The sequence below is a fragment of the Erpetoichthys calabaricus genome, chromosome 8 (assembly GCF_900747795.2).
Source record: "Erpetoichthys calabaricus chromosome 8, fErpCal1.3, whole genome shotgun sequence".
Classification (NCBI taxonomy): domain Eukaryota; kingdom Metazoa; phylum Chordata; class Cladistia; order Polypteriformes; family Polypteridae; genus Erpetoichthys; species Erpetoichthys calabaricus.
The window spans coordinates 163,991,367-164,006,418 of record NC_041401.2 but is presented as its reverse complement, the minus strand read 5'-3'; the positions used below and the strand labels follow the sequence as shown (position 1 = coordinate 164,006,418).

At 40.6% G+C, this 15,052-nt stretch overlaps 1 protein-coding gene across 1 annotated transcript in view; it reads left to right on the top strand.

Moving 5' to 3' along the window:
- The window catches only part of epha8 (eph receptor A8), a 633,561-nt gene that overhangs the window by 566,225 nt on the left and 52,284 nt on the right, over positions 1-15,052 (top strand). The window contains exon 10 of the mRNA XM_051930368.1: positions 19-144. Coding sequence (XP_051786328.1) covers positions 19-144 — 126 coding nt within the window. The remainder of the gene's footprint in view (positions 1-18; positions 145-15,052) is intronic.

The following is a 15,052-nucleotide window of genomic DNA, read 5'->3' as shown; positions in this document are numbered from 1 at the left end:
ATTGTTTTCCCTTTGCAGTAAAGTTCCCAGAATCCAAGTTTTATATTGATCCTCATACCTATGAGGACCCCTGCCAGGCCATCCATGAGTTTGCCCGTGAAATTGAGGCATCCAGGATCAAAATTGAGAAGATCATTGGCTCAGGTGATGGCAATTTCATTTTTCTTTCAATTTTTTGTCTGATAATAAGCTTTCCATGCAGAATGTTTGCCTTTCAGATTTACTTCCTACCTCCATCTTTTCTCAGCTGATTTAAGTCAACACTATATTTTTCACTTATAGCGCCTTTTGTCTTCTAATAATGTTATTTTTCTCCCTAGTAATTCCACACTGGCTTTGTGTGAATGTGAATTTGGGGTTACATTGTGATGGACTAGTATCATGTTTGGTTCTACCATGATAGGCTGTAGCCCAACCCCCAGACTTCTGAATTGCATTGTGAGGGTCTGAGAATGTTATGTTACAATATTAATTAGAAGGAGACAAAGAGTACAGATTAGAGGAGAGTGCTCCATGTGGAATGAGATCATCAGTGGAGTCCCTCATATGTCTGTCCTTAAACCAAAATTGTTTTGACTTATTTTAATTACATAGGCTTTGGTATTGTTAAAATAAGACTTTAGACAAGTGCTTCCTGTCTTGCTATATGGTTGCGAGACATGGACGTTAACCAGTGACCTGAGATGAAGACTGGACTCCTTTGGTACTGTGTCTCTCCGGAAAATCCTTGGGTACCGTTGGTTTGACTTTGTGTGCTCATGAATCCAGAATGAGGCACATTACCTGCATTGTGAGGGAGCGTCAGTTACGGCACTACGGCCATGTGGCATGTTTCGCCGAATGTGATCCGGCTCATAAGATCCTCATTGTTGGGGACCAAAGTGGCTGGACCAGGCCAAGGGGTCGCCCATGTAACACCTGGCTACGGCAGATAGAGGGTCATCTCCGGAGGGTAGGACTGGATCACGTGTCTGCCTGGGGGCTTGCCAACCTGGATCCCGAGCTGTTTTGACGTGTAGTGGGTGCGGCAACGCACTGTACCTGTGCATGCTCCCCAGCTTGACTTGACTTGGTATTGTTAGAAAAGTGTGAAATTTGCTGACGACACTAAAATTGTAGGAATGGCAGACACTGAGAAGTCAGCAAAAACAACCCTAAAAACTTGGACAAGTTATTCACCTGGGTGAACACTTGGAAAATGCAATTTAACACAGAAAGTGCAAAGTGCTACACACGGAGAAGAGCAACACCAATTATATAAACAAAATGGGAGACACTAACCTACAGGAAGCAATGACTTAAAAAATGTAGGGGTTTGTGTTGGCACAGCATTTTCATCATCTACAGTAAGCAATTGTAGCTCTCCAAAACTGGCAGCTACACCACCAAGATCTGAGGCCTGGGAAGTTGAGGACTTTAGACCCAACAAGCTGTACTTCTTCCATTAAAACTTCCCCCAAAATCGATCAAAATAAGCCAAAAAAAACAAACAGTATGTAAAATAATAAAGTGAGTATACATTGATAAAAAAAAATGAATAAACTCAAAACAATATATACTAGCCGATGCCCACCATAGCATATGGCGGTGTAAGAATAGGAACGGAAAATGGTGAGAAAGGAATTCAGAAATCAAGAAGAAATAAATACTTCTTGAAAGATGCAGTGTGCATGTAGAATTTCCGGCTAAGCAGGATTACATGTGAAAGTGATAAATAAATCAGGCTTTCCAAATTTACATACTATGGCCATGGCATCCTGATAGTTTTGTTGCATGTATCTTGGACTTCCTGGAAATGTGGACGGTAATATGATCATTTTGCCTACACGTACGTTGTTATTTTCAGTGTTTGCTTGCAGTGCGTCTAATAGTTCCACGCGCAGATCTTGTTGATGTAATCTGAGATAGCTAGACGCCCGCCCTCTGTTTTAACATACGCATCTACGACATACTGTTGGAATAGATTGCCGCTGGAGTGCAAAATACTAAATGTATTCCTCATTGCTAATCTGTACGCGTAAAATTGGCATTGAGTAAGCCTTATTTGCTTGGCGGTTCTTTTATCGGGATCATGTTGTAAATCTTTGTGCCACCCAATGTCTTCGTAAGGGAATAAAAGTGGGTAAACCATAGGATCGCAATTCATATTAAGCGTGGAAATCTGTTTACAGGAGTTGCCTATGGGATAGATGCAAATGTCCTTTTTGGCAGGCATTTCACCATCTTCTCCGACAAAAATCGCTGCAACATCGATGTGACGTGTCGGGGCATTGTATCGTTGTAAATCCTGCCTAGGGTTTTCCTTGAATGCTGTTGGATTGGAGTGAGCAATTTCATGCATGTGTTTGTATGATTTAGTGAAGCGGTTGACAGTTCTGAGCATGGAATCTAGCTGGAGAAGTACATTTTCGCTGCATGCAGAGTTCGCTTTATTTTGTAAGCGTACTTCAATAACTTGCGCTATTTCAAAAACATACAACTGTCCATATCCTGTAGAGGTAGAAGTGTTAGCATATAGTGGAGAGATTTGGTGATAAATTTGCCCGTGTATTTTAAAACAGTATGGTCCGTGGCCAGGAGGTTGAGTTATCTGTGCACCCATGGAAGCAAACGCTAGAGAAGAGTTGTATTCTCAAATGTGTTCATGATAATTTTTAGCTTCTGATGTTTGCTGTGTAAGAAGCTGTTGTAAAGACAGGTGGCTCCCGTAAAAGTGGTAAAGCTACTTTACTGTTGTGGCAGCACCTTGAGTATTTGTTGGATGTATTACACTCAGCAGGCCAGTATAGTGCATGACATGGAAGAGGACGAATAGGAATCAAGAAATGCCATGTTGGCTGCATGTGGGCGGGACCGGTTTTGAAGTGGAAGCAGGATGAACCAGAAGAGAAATATATATAAGAGATATCATACCCCAACCAACCCCAACATAACATTCAACCCCAAAAATATCTGGTGGAAAGTAATAATAAAAAGAAAAGGTGCAGCACAAAGTTAATATACAATACAAATCCTTCCCTTGACCCCACACTGAACACGAACTCAATAAGACACACAGAAAACATGAAACGCACATAAAAGTCCAGAAGATTTAATGGAGAATTAATAATGTTTGTGAACCTGGTTCAGCTGGAAAAATTGTCCTTTGGAAATCACACGGATCGAAAATGATGGCTTGCTCCTCTCCCCAAACAACAAGAAACAGTCTCACCGTGCTTATCCTCGGTACGTGGCGTAATCCAAGTTCAGGGTTTTGCGGTGCAAAAATGTTGTTGTCGGGCACTGAAAGTGCCAGGTAGACAAAGGTGTGAATGATCTGGATCCGTACTTTCTCCTGTCTCTGTAGTGAATTGGCGGTCTAGTAGAACGGGATGTTTTTTTTTTTTCTTTCTGTCCTTCTGTTTAAATAGTGAATGACCGGATACAGGTGATGAGATGGACAGGACCATTTATCAGGAGGGACCACGGTTGCACAGTGTTATCCTTCCCCTTTTTTTTCCAGGGGAGCATATTTACATACACACAGACCATGTAAACAGGACAACATGACGAAAGATGGAACTCAGCAAAAAAATACATTTATGATGACATTAATCATGTAGCACCACTACACAATAAGCAGAAGCTATTAAAAAGGCAAATGAAATGTTAGGTGAAATTGGAAAAGATGTTGAATATAAATCAAGTGATGCTATGTTCAGACAATATAATGCACTAGTTAGGCCGCATCTGGACTATTGTGTACAGTTCTGTGCACAGCTCTGAATTACTCCTAGCAATTGCACTAAAAGTCTGACTAGGATAAGAATTTGTAATACCATAGAGTGGGATGTGAAAAGTATTTCTGAAGCATCCTACACTTACTTCAACCTTGGAGCTGGAGTTCACATTTGAAAATGAATGATGTTATGTTTCAACAGCACTCTGAGCTGAAAAGTGGGTATTCATGATGATGTTTTGTAATTTCCTTAGTGTCAAAAGAATAGATAAAATGCCACGAAAAAGTTTGGGGTAGCCACCCTATATAATGTAATTTGGATTCAAAGAAAGATTTGAGAAATCGTTTTTCACACTGAGTTCAAGACAGAACTGATTTACAGGATACAAAACAGCGGTTTTAAGGTCGGGCAGAGGAAGTGAAGTCAGCAGGGTTGGAACTGGAAATGACGTGATCGGGGCCAGGTGCAATTTCCCACAACTGGTCTGCAGAAGAAAGAGAAAAAAGGGTTAGTGCACTCCACCACCCCTTGGTCTGGAGTGTAATTACCCTCATTCAAGCCCTTTAGCTGCTACCCATGCACACGTTTCTGACATTAGAAATAATGATAATGCTTTGTAGTGAACTGATACTGCTAAGGGTTCACCACAAACATAATGGCAAAAATGATAATAATATTTAAAGTAGAAGAAGGAAATGCTAATAGGGTAGGATACTTGGCTACGCTGCAAGTAATTGTTGATAATTTGTAACAACACTCACCTTAACTCTTTCAGGGTTGATGTCAACTTTTGTCAAAAAGAGGAGTTGACAATGGTAATCTGTTAAACTGTGACAAAACCAACCATTATGTTTCAGTTGGAGTCTCATTGCTTGAAGGAAAGTTAGCTTTGTTAGTTTTGACTGAGATTTCCTGCGCTTCCATGACTAGCGAGGCACAAACAATGGCAAAAATGGCCCTGACAACTGGAGAGAGATCAAAGCGGATGCATAAAGCAGAATACTCCTAAGATGACGTTTTGCCTATTCTATCTATGAACTGGGCTATGACTTGTCAGACTCCGATTTTGATACAAGCGATCGAAGACGATTGTGAGGTTCTGGCTTCAGCTGATTGGTCCCCAGGTATTTGTGGTGCTGAACAGGTTCAAGTAGCTTGACACACCTATGACACTATTTGCCTGGGAGGACTGCCACTTAAAAATGATAAGAGGTAGAAACCAGATTGAATTGCACTGTGACACTGCTGCCCCAGTCACGTGAAGACAGCCTGGCAGCAAGCCTGCCACACATTCTTGCCAAAGTGGCAACCACAGCATGCAGCAACAGATGTTTTATATTGATTTCTGTGTGAAGCCATTGCTTTTCAGAAAACTATGTTTTTTGGAAAAAAATATTCAGCCCTCAAAGAGTTAATAAAATGTCAAGTGTCTGTGTATCCATCTGGTTGCTATGTCTCTGCTATCCAACAGGTGGTGCATCATAAACATTATTACTGCTTTTACAAATTCAACAGATGTTGCATCAAAAAATTAGCATTGCTTTTACAAATCCTGAACTAAATAATATGTAACAGACACATAGCAAATGGGCTGCAAACAGTAACAGTCAATACTTAGATTTGAACACGTCTTAGATGGGCAGCAGAGCTAGTCTAGAGTACTACTGCAACAAACACTGAGATGGAAAGACCAAGATACGCACACTGAATGAGAGTAATGCACAGTAACGGGCATGTTTATTTAACAATGAATGATCTACAGCGCTCCTTTCTGCTGTTATGGCCACAGGAAACATCTCATAATGTAACATTGTTCTACTGCAACTTGCCATGATGCTATTTCTGAAGTTGCGTTCACTCATCCGGTTCTCCCAATCATCTTCTGCAGTGTCAAACCTCTCTCCGTGATGTCCCTTATCTTCTGCAAGGTTCTTTTTACCCAGCACCCTGGGAGTCTATGCTTACATTTTTTGAAAATTCCCAGGCTTGTAAACTATAATGCATATGATTAAGGGGTTCATACAATGAAAAGCTCAGTGTACTCTTGTGACAATTCTCTTTTATCAGCCGTCCAGCCCTGCAGGGTAATATGCTGGCTACTATAACACAGATTGCATCCATGACCACCACTGTTAAATCTCTTGTGATTCACATATGAATACTCATCCACAATTGGGACAATGATCTTTATGAGTGTGCTGATTTGCATAAATGCAGGTCGCTTTAACATTACTTTGCATGGAGTGGTGGGAAATATTGGAATCTCCATATTACCTCATTGTACAGGTTTCAAAATTTGGTTCAAAATTGAAGAAATGATATCCTCGCTATTGCAAAGCTGCATTTTACACATAATGTTACCAACATATTCATCTTGGAAAACAGGGCATGACTTTGGTGTGTAGATGGAGTAATCACGTAACATTCAAGATCTCTTTCAGATCGATATCTTGTTATGAGTTCATTGTTGTCCAGCATTTCCAAAAAAGTGTATTCCATGACTTAAGGACATGTCATACCCTGACAGACTTGAAGGATGAAACCTGTTCTACATTAAAGGAACGCAGTCTCCTAAGGAAAAAGAGTCTGCTCTGCACTTTCTTATATAGTCCCTCTGTGTTACAAGACCAGTCCAACCTGTCATTATTGTGGCCCCCCAAATACTTGTAGTAGTGCACCACCCTAAAGAGTGACCGGATATAAAGGCTCTGAAGAAGCCTGTTAATAATATTTTTCAGTATAAAAAAATTATTTATTTCGACTGTGTATTGTAGTTGTATCAATGGTTTGGGGCTTTAAGATGCCCCCATAGTGAACACAAAGAGTTTAAAGTAAACTGGAGTGTGTGCATGCATTTTATTAGATTTCATTTCACTGACCCATACAGTAATAGTGTGAGAAAGGAATTACTTCACTGCTACTACTCCTCATTCTTGGTCTCCATTCTGTTTAGCAGCCAGCAGCAATGGTAGTTAGAGTTCAGAAGATAATGACAAAAGAAATCATAGGAGTTCCATTAGGATGTGAGCATGCAGATCAAGGAGACCAGAGTACACTGTGGATATAGGGATGTTTGTGTATACCCATTCATTTGTCTATACTGTCTCTGCTACCGTTTCACATTATGCTTTACCTTACTACAACACTAACATGGAAAAAAAAATATATTGTAATGTCCCAGCCAGGTTGAAGGCCTTTTGCAAGGACTATTGGGTCCGAGTGATGGAGGGCCGAGTACAGCGCGGAGGACTGACAGCGGGGGTATGATTGACGTGGAAAGGGGGGATAGGAGGGTGGAAAGAGGGTTGGGGTTTGAAGGAGAAGGGGCTAGAAGGAAGGTGTTGTGGGACTACAAGACGTCTCTCAGGACCACGAATATGAGAATAATACACTGCCTGGCCAAAAAAAAAGTCGCCACCTGGATTTAACTAAGCAAATAGGTATGAGCCTCCTATTGGATAATTACTGCATGGGCCATTATCTTTCAGCTGGCAACAAGTTATTTAACCCCAACTGGTGCAATGAGTTGCTTCTCATTTCTTAAGCAACCACGTCGAAAGACACATCACGTGGGCGTGGAAAAGATGTTTAGTCTGTTTGAGAAGGGTCAAATCATTGGCATGCATCAAGCAGAGAAAACATCTAAGGAGATTGCAGAAACTACTAAAATTGGGTTAAGAACTGCCAAACGCATTATTAAAAACTGGAAGGATAGTGGGGACCCATCGTCTTCGAGGAAGAAATGTGGCAGGAAAAAAAATCCTGAATGATCGTGATCGGCGATCACTTAAACGTTTGGTAAAATCAAATCGAAGAAAAACAACAGTAGAACTCAGGTCTATGTTTAATAGTGAAAGTAAGAGCATTTCCACACGCACAATGCGAAGGGAACTTAAGGGATTGGGACTGAACAGCTGTGTAGCCGTAAGAAAACCACTAATCAGTGAGGGAAACCGGAAAAAAGGCTTCAATTTGCTAGGGAGCATAAAGATTGGACTCTGGAGCAATGGAAGAAGGTCATGTGGTCTGATGAGTCCAGATTTACCCTGTTCCAGAGTGATGGACGCATCAGGGTAAGAAGAGAGGCAGATGAAGTGATGCACCCATCATGCAAAATCTTGGTGAAAAATGAATGCAACACTGGATGGAACTAAATCTTGTGACATTACAGAAGCTTATCGAAACAATGCCACAGCGAATGCGTGCCGTAATCAAAGCTAAAGGCGGTCCAACGAAATATTAGAGTGTGTGACCTTTTTTTTGGTGTCGACTTTTTTTTGGACAGGCAGTGTATATACAGAAGATTATAAATAGTTCAAAATCAAAGACGTTCATTTTTTATGCTGTGTTACAACTCTGTTTTGTTTTTTTTACTGTTTCAGTAAACTGTTCTGTCATAGCCTACATACTTCGTCCGTCTGTATTTTCCCCCTTCTTTTCGAGCCTGACGCGGAGGTCGCTACAATATTCACAAGGAGATGGATTGAAGTTTTTCAATTACTGTCAAGAGAACAGGCACGTCGTAACTGTGTATGTAGTAAAATCTATTGGAACATCAGTTTATCTCTCACAAATAGATCGGAGACTGTAACACAGCACGGTAAGGTGAATGCGTACACCCATTCATCTTTACCATTCTGCCAGGATATCTTCCTTTGTTTTTTGGTTACCTTTTAGAAACGTTTTCCAATCATCGCTTGCAAATCTTACAATATCTGGAACTGTGTACTTTAAGAGATGCAGACATAAATCAGTGTGTAATTCAAGCACCTGTACCTCTTATTCCCCCTTGCCCAATTCTGCAAAGCCGGTGGAGGCTGTGGCTGCACGTTTGGAAGTGCGTTACGCTAAAATCCTGCCTTTTATTTCAATACGGATATTGAAATCTCACTTTACGCTTTAAGTAGTACTTGTCAAAATAAGTGGAACTGTTTTACTTCACGGCTTTTGTGTGAAGATGCGTTCTGGCTGGCGTGCCTGAAACTGAATCACGGAAGCATCGGCAGCTGCACGTCTGTGAGGATTAACTGTGGAGAATACATTAGCGCTTCGTGTTAATAGGCATCGCAGGCAGCGGCAGCTCTTCGGCGACTGAAGCACTTGACGGTCTCTCACTGGATAAACATCGATTGATTGGGATGAGCTTTGAATGTGCCATCTGGGCGGCTGATTTAGTTCCTTCACCTTTCTCCGTCTCCGTAATGCGAAGACGCAGCCTAACCGGTTCGTTTCACTTTGCGCGACTGCCACAGCAGCCTAAACACAGTGAGAAATGAAAGTACTCGTGGAGCTGGGAAGTAAAGAGTCTTGTTCTTGCTCCATTCAAGTCCACATTTAAAGAATTCCGTGAAGGTCAAGGTCATCGTTCCTCCAAAAATGCAAGGTCTCAACTCAGCTTTCATGACCTCCAAACCTCAGCTCCAAACTCCCAGGAGCTTTAACAGCAAGCGAAGTGAAGTGCGGTGCAGTGACAGGCCAAAAGAGGTCAGACCTGGAGTCTGTACTCCTCCTTGCTTTTTAAAGGTTAGTTTTAGATGTGATCAGCCTACTCTCCTTTTGTGTGGTTTTAGAAATATAAGAGCTTATTGAAGAAGATCAGGTACTCTATAAAATAAGTGAGATAATTCAGGTAAGGAAGATAGAGGTTTTGAGGCAATGTAGACTAGATCATGGAACCAGAGAGTGGAGACTATTGGATGTTGATTAGCACAGGCAAGTATGAATTGCACTGTACTCTGTACACAAGACGATAAGGACCCTACAAACCAAAAAGACTGTGTTTTTGTAGTAAATGGTTATGACTTTATTAAAGGAATATCCATCCATCCATTTTCCAACCCGCTGAATCCGAACACAGGGTCACGGGGGTCTGCTGGAGCCAATCCCAGCCAACACAGGGCACAAGGCAGGAACCAATCCTGGGCAGGGTGCCAACCCACCGCAGGACACACACACAAACACACCCACACACCAAGCACACACTAGGGCCAATTTAGAATCGCCAATCCACCTAACCTGCATGTCTTTGGAATGTGGGAGGAAACCGGAGCGCCCGGAGGAAACCCACGCAGACATGGGGAGAACATGCAAACTCCACGCAGGGAGGACCCGGGAATCGAACCCAGGTCCCCAGGTGTCCCAACTGCGAGGCAGCAGCGCTACCCACTGCGCCACCGTGCCGCCTATTAAAGGAATATTCCACCCAAAAATGAATTTTTCATGTTACTTATCCCAGGGCCATCTTAACGCATGGGCAAGCTGGGCAGTTGCCCTGGGGCCCCATGCTAATCTATGTATGTTGTGACTTGCTGAGTGGTTGTGTAAGCAGGGGCCCCAGTGCAATGCTTTGCCCGGGGGCCTATAATGCTGTTAAGACAGCCTTGACTTACCCCTTGTACTTTGTAATAGTGGGGGAGAAAAAAAATAAGCTCATGTTTTCATGCATAAGGGAGTGAAAACACTTTATGATATATCAGAAGCCAATAATGACCAATCTTCTTATATCATACGCTACCATGGCTGTCCGTTTGTCTGTCCAGGATTTGGTACACATATACTACATGACCTCTACTGTCCGCTTTCGGGGAGATGATTTTTATTACTCTTTTTATTTTTATTTTATTGTAGAATCAACTCTTGGCAGCAGCCAGCAGGGAGGCCGTGTGGTGCACGCGTACAGGTGCAGTTCTCATCCCCACCACCTTCGCTGTCACTTCCCCTACCTCTTCATATGTAAAATCATTCTTGAGGCAGATTGAAGACTTAAGTGCCAGCTTAAGTGAGAAATTAAGAAAAACGTACTAAGTAATCGCAACACAAACGCGAAAAGATGCTGACGGAAGAAGAGAAGAAGCAGGCCGCTATAGAGTGGAAAAAACGAGCTGCTCATGAAGCAGCAAGAACATCAACCTCTGAACAAACAAATGTTAAACGTACAGGGAAAGAGGATGAAAACTATAAGTCAAGTGTATTCACTGCACGTTATTGTGCAGTACGCCGTTACTGGTGTTGTATAATGGCAAATAATATGACAAATAGCCATGAATAATAAAAATCTCACGTTACTGGTATTGTATAATTCACATTTCAGTTAGCCAGTCGTCTGCTCATAGCGTGCAAGATGTATGCCTTTTTTGCTAAAATATTGTTAAATTGTTACTTCCAGAATTCTCAGCGGATATCTTAAACAGGAAATCTAAAAGTCTTAACATTCAAGAAAAAATGAACTATGGAGGATGTTCAATTTATGTATTTAATTTAAGTTATGTTAACTTAAAATAGATATGTTTGCTGGCGTTACTTAACTATTTCTAGTTACATTGAGTTAAATTTGTTAGATGTCACACTAACGGAATTAATTTGTGTTTAAGTAAAGCAATCAGAATATTTTCTTTCAAAAGAAGCATAATCCGTCACAGGGACTGTTGTCATTACTCGCTTATTTTATACAAAACTTACTCAAAATTAATACTTTACTACTCCTTGAAATGTGTTATTCCCATTTTCTACCTGCACAATTAAATTAGGTTGATTTAACTTAAAATAATCAGGCTTTATATATGCATAACTCTCCCAGATTTACATAAAGTCTGACATTTTGCATAAAGAACTGCCCCCTTTGTTGACAACATGTTCAAAGGACCCCCACACCTTTGTATACTTGGAAAGGAAGTTAAAGACTTTTAATAAATGGACTTTTTCTCCAAATGCCATGGGGTTTATGGGTGTGTAGAAGTTGATTTATGATACACATTAGCCACCCTCCATCAGAAAAGCATCATTTTCTTTGACAATTAAATTAATGTTAGAATTACATGAAAAAGGCAATTGACAAAAACAGAATTATTTACCTTCTGCAGTAAGAAGTGAAACACTAGACTTTTACCAACTTTTTATGTTCTATGCATTTATTCAATTGCACTGCTGTTCTCAATTTTTATTTATATGCAGTAAAATACGATTTAGTTGGATTGACTTAAGAAACATATACATATAACTGCTGCCTCGCAGTTAGGAGACCCAGGTTCGCTTCCCAGGTCCTTCCTCTGTGGAGTTTGCATGTTCTCCCTGTGTTTGTGTGGGTTTCCTCCGAGTTCCTCCCACAGTCCAAAGACATGCAGGTTAGGTGCACTGGCGATTTTAAATTGTCCCTAGTGTGTGCTTGGTGTGTGTGCGTGCCCTGAAGTGGGCTGGCGTGCTGCCCGGGGTTTGTTTCCTGCCTTGCGCCCTGTGTTGGCTGGGATTGGCTCCAGCAGATCCCAGTGACCCTGTAGTTAGGGTATAGCGGGCTGGAAAATGGATGGATATGTAATTTAACCTTAATGAGAGTGATTCAGTTACTTTAATTCTACAGAAAGACATTCATTTAATTTACTATAACTATGTTATGTTTTCTGAACACTAAGTGAATGTACCAACTTAAAACAAATATTTCATTTTAAAACTCCTCAATCTAAATGTGTGAGACCACTCTCCATACTTGAATTAAGTTCATGTAACAAATCATTTTTTGGATGCACGAGAGTGACTTTCTGAACTGCAGACAGGACCTTTGACCAATAAATGATGGGCAAGGCAGGCATTCAATTCAAAAAGTCACTCTTGTAAAACTTTAGTTTTTCTGTTTATTTAACTAAATTTTAGCAAAAACGTGTGCATTTTGCATTTACGTATGTGATTGACACCTTTATCCAAGGACGTTGAAATAGAATTGGCTACATTTCTTTGTTTTTCCAATTGGAGCACAGACAGGTGAAGTGACCTGCTCATGTCACACAGTGTCAGTAACAGGATTTGCACTCACAACCACAGCATTTGAAGTCCAAAGCCTGAACCTTCTTCCTCACTTAGATACCAATCTCTCTTCAGTTAAGGGCATTTACATGTGCTTTAGTTATTCATGGAAATCCAGTTTCAAAAATGCAGTTCATACCCGTATTCCGGGTAGAGGAACTGCGATATTGGTCTCATAGAAACCGGGTTAACACACACTGATTGTTCTGTGAGTAACCATGTTACAGCTAAGGATTTCATCTTTAGCGCATTTCTCCACCTCATACAAACATCCAGCATGGAGAAAATGGTGTAATTGTCTACAAAGGCTAATTTCCAGAGGCACATGTTCTGGTTATCACTTTATTTCTTCTACTGGCTGATATTATCTGTCACAATATTTCAGAATTTGCTGCATTTATGTAGATCTGCTAAACATACAGTGCTAAGCTAAGCTGCACAATCTCAGGAGCAGTGTTGGGAGTAACCTGTTAAAAGTAATGTGTGTAAAGTAGGCCAAGTAGGCTAATTACTTTTTAAGGTAATGAGAAAACAAATGCAATACTTATTTTATTTAAGTAAAAAATACCAGGGTTGTTATCACCTCAGCAGCACTGGGTGTAAGGCCAGAAGCAAATAAACGTACCGGTATGCCGCTCCTTTGCGGGGCTCAGTTGCACAGCCAAGGTGAGGAGTGTGCTGCATGCAATCCGATTACAGGAAAATATTATTAAAGTGTCAGTTTACTGTTATTCCAGGTTGTTGCTATAGATATGTTGGCACCGTATGACTGGGTTGTTCATAAAAAGGAGATAAATGTGATTTACTTCACAGCACATGAAGGACTAAACATATTTATAAAACACCAGAAAATAATCATGTTTGGCTTTGTTTCTAATCAGTTTCATGATGAATCATATATGGGCTTTGGATTTAATAACAAGTGCTGACCAAATATGCAGTTTTTCAAACAAAAGAAGAAGTAATGCAAAAGTAATGCATTACATTTTATAATAAGTAACTATTGTAAAAGACAGGGGCAGCCACTGAGCCCCAAAACCCCAGACACACCACACTAAACAGTCCCAGGAGCAAAATAAACAGTTTGGTCACAAAATACCTCAAACACAGGCCAATCCACAATCTTCCCTTTCCTCCTCCAGGTGAGAATTACCTTCTGCTTTCAGACTCTGACTCACTGGAGGAGGCTGGATGGCTCACTTATATTTCAGACCCGGAACTACTTCCTGCACTGGGACATAGCCTGTCGGGAAGCACTTCCAGGTCAGATGGAAGTCTCCTGAAGCAGGGAATCCTTCTCCTTACAGCACCCAAGAACTCTGACAGGGTTGTCCCTCAGGACTACGAATCCCATAAATCCCTGCGGGTGTCCTTACTGAGTCCATACCAGGGGAGCACTGCCATCTATCGTACTGGGGGAGGAACTGCCCTGGATGCACCAACTCCTCCTCCATATCTATTAAATTATCCCTTTGGAAGGTATGTTGCTTCAGTTCCATCTCAGCTGGGTTATGCCTCCTTCCATATTGTCCTTCCATTACGGCGTCCCGGCCAGGAAAGTCTCCAGCACAACATTCACAATATATAAAATATTTAGTTACTTTATTTTGTAAGTAATGAGTAATTTAACTAATTTACTTAGTTAAAAGTAACATTCGTCACACTACTTAGGAGACACATGCTCCATGGTTTTATTTCAGATTCAAGGTGATTGCTGATGATAATTTAATCTTTTTTTCATGTAACTCTGTGACGGCAGAGCATTTTGTCAAAGACAAACTCCATAAGGGGATTCATGTATGTAAGTGGAGGTTATAAAACAGGATTCTACCTTAACGGGATTACTCAGCTTATGCACTGATTGCTAAGATTTTTATTTGTATAAGATTGTTATCTCTTAATTGATTCTATAAAGAATCCATGGAAAGATGTGAGGCTGATATTTATGATATTTTGCATATGGTTAAACAGATATTTTAAATATTAGTTTTATAGGCCATCTGTGGTTCTCCTTCCATGTTATATATAAAGAGTTAATATACTTAATGTACTGAAGCTGCTTGTCTGTTTTTCTTTGCACATTAACTATAATAATTAAAATCCTGACTCCTTCTCAAGGCCTTCATGCCCAGCTTAATGTCAACATTTTTAATTACATCTTGAGAAAGTAAAAGTCAAGGAATTGTTTTTGTAAGAATAAAATAAGATAGGTGGTTCTCTTGTTAGAACCATTCCTATTTAACTGTAAGTGTGCCTGTGTACAACTGAATCTTTAGAATAGCTTCTGTGCCCATACTGGTGTCTGGTTAAAAAAAAATCACAATTTTGTTACTAATCTTAGGATTAGGCGTAAAAGCATATTATCAATGTCCCTAATTTAGTAAACTACACTGCTCAAAAAGATTAAAGGAACACTTTGAAAACACATCAGATCTCAATGGGAAGAAAAATCCTGTTGGATATCTATACTGATATGGACTGGATAATGTGTTAGGAACGAAAGGATGCCACATCGTCTGATGGAAATGAAAATTATCAAC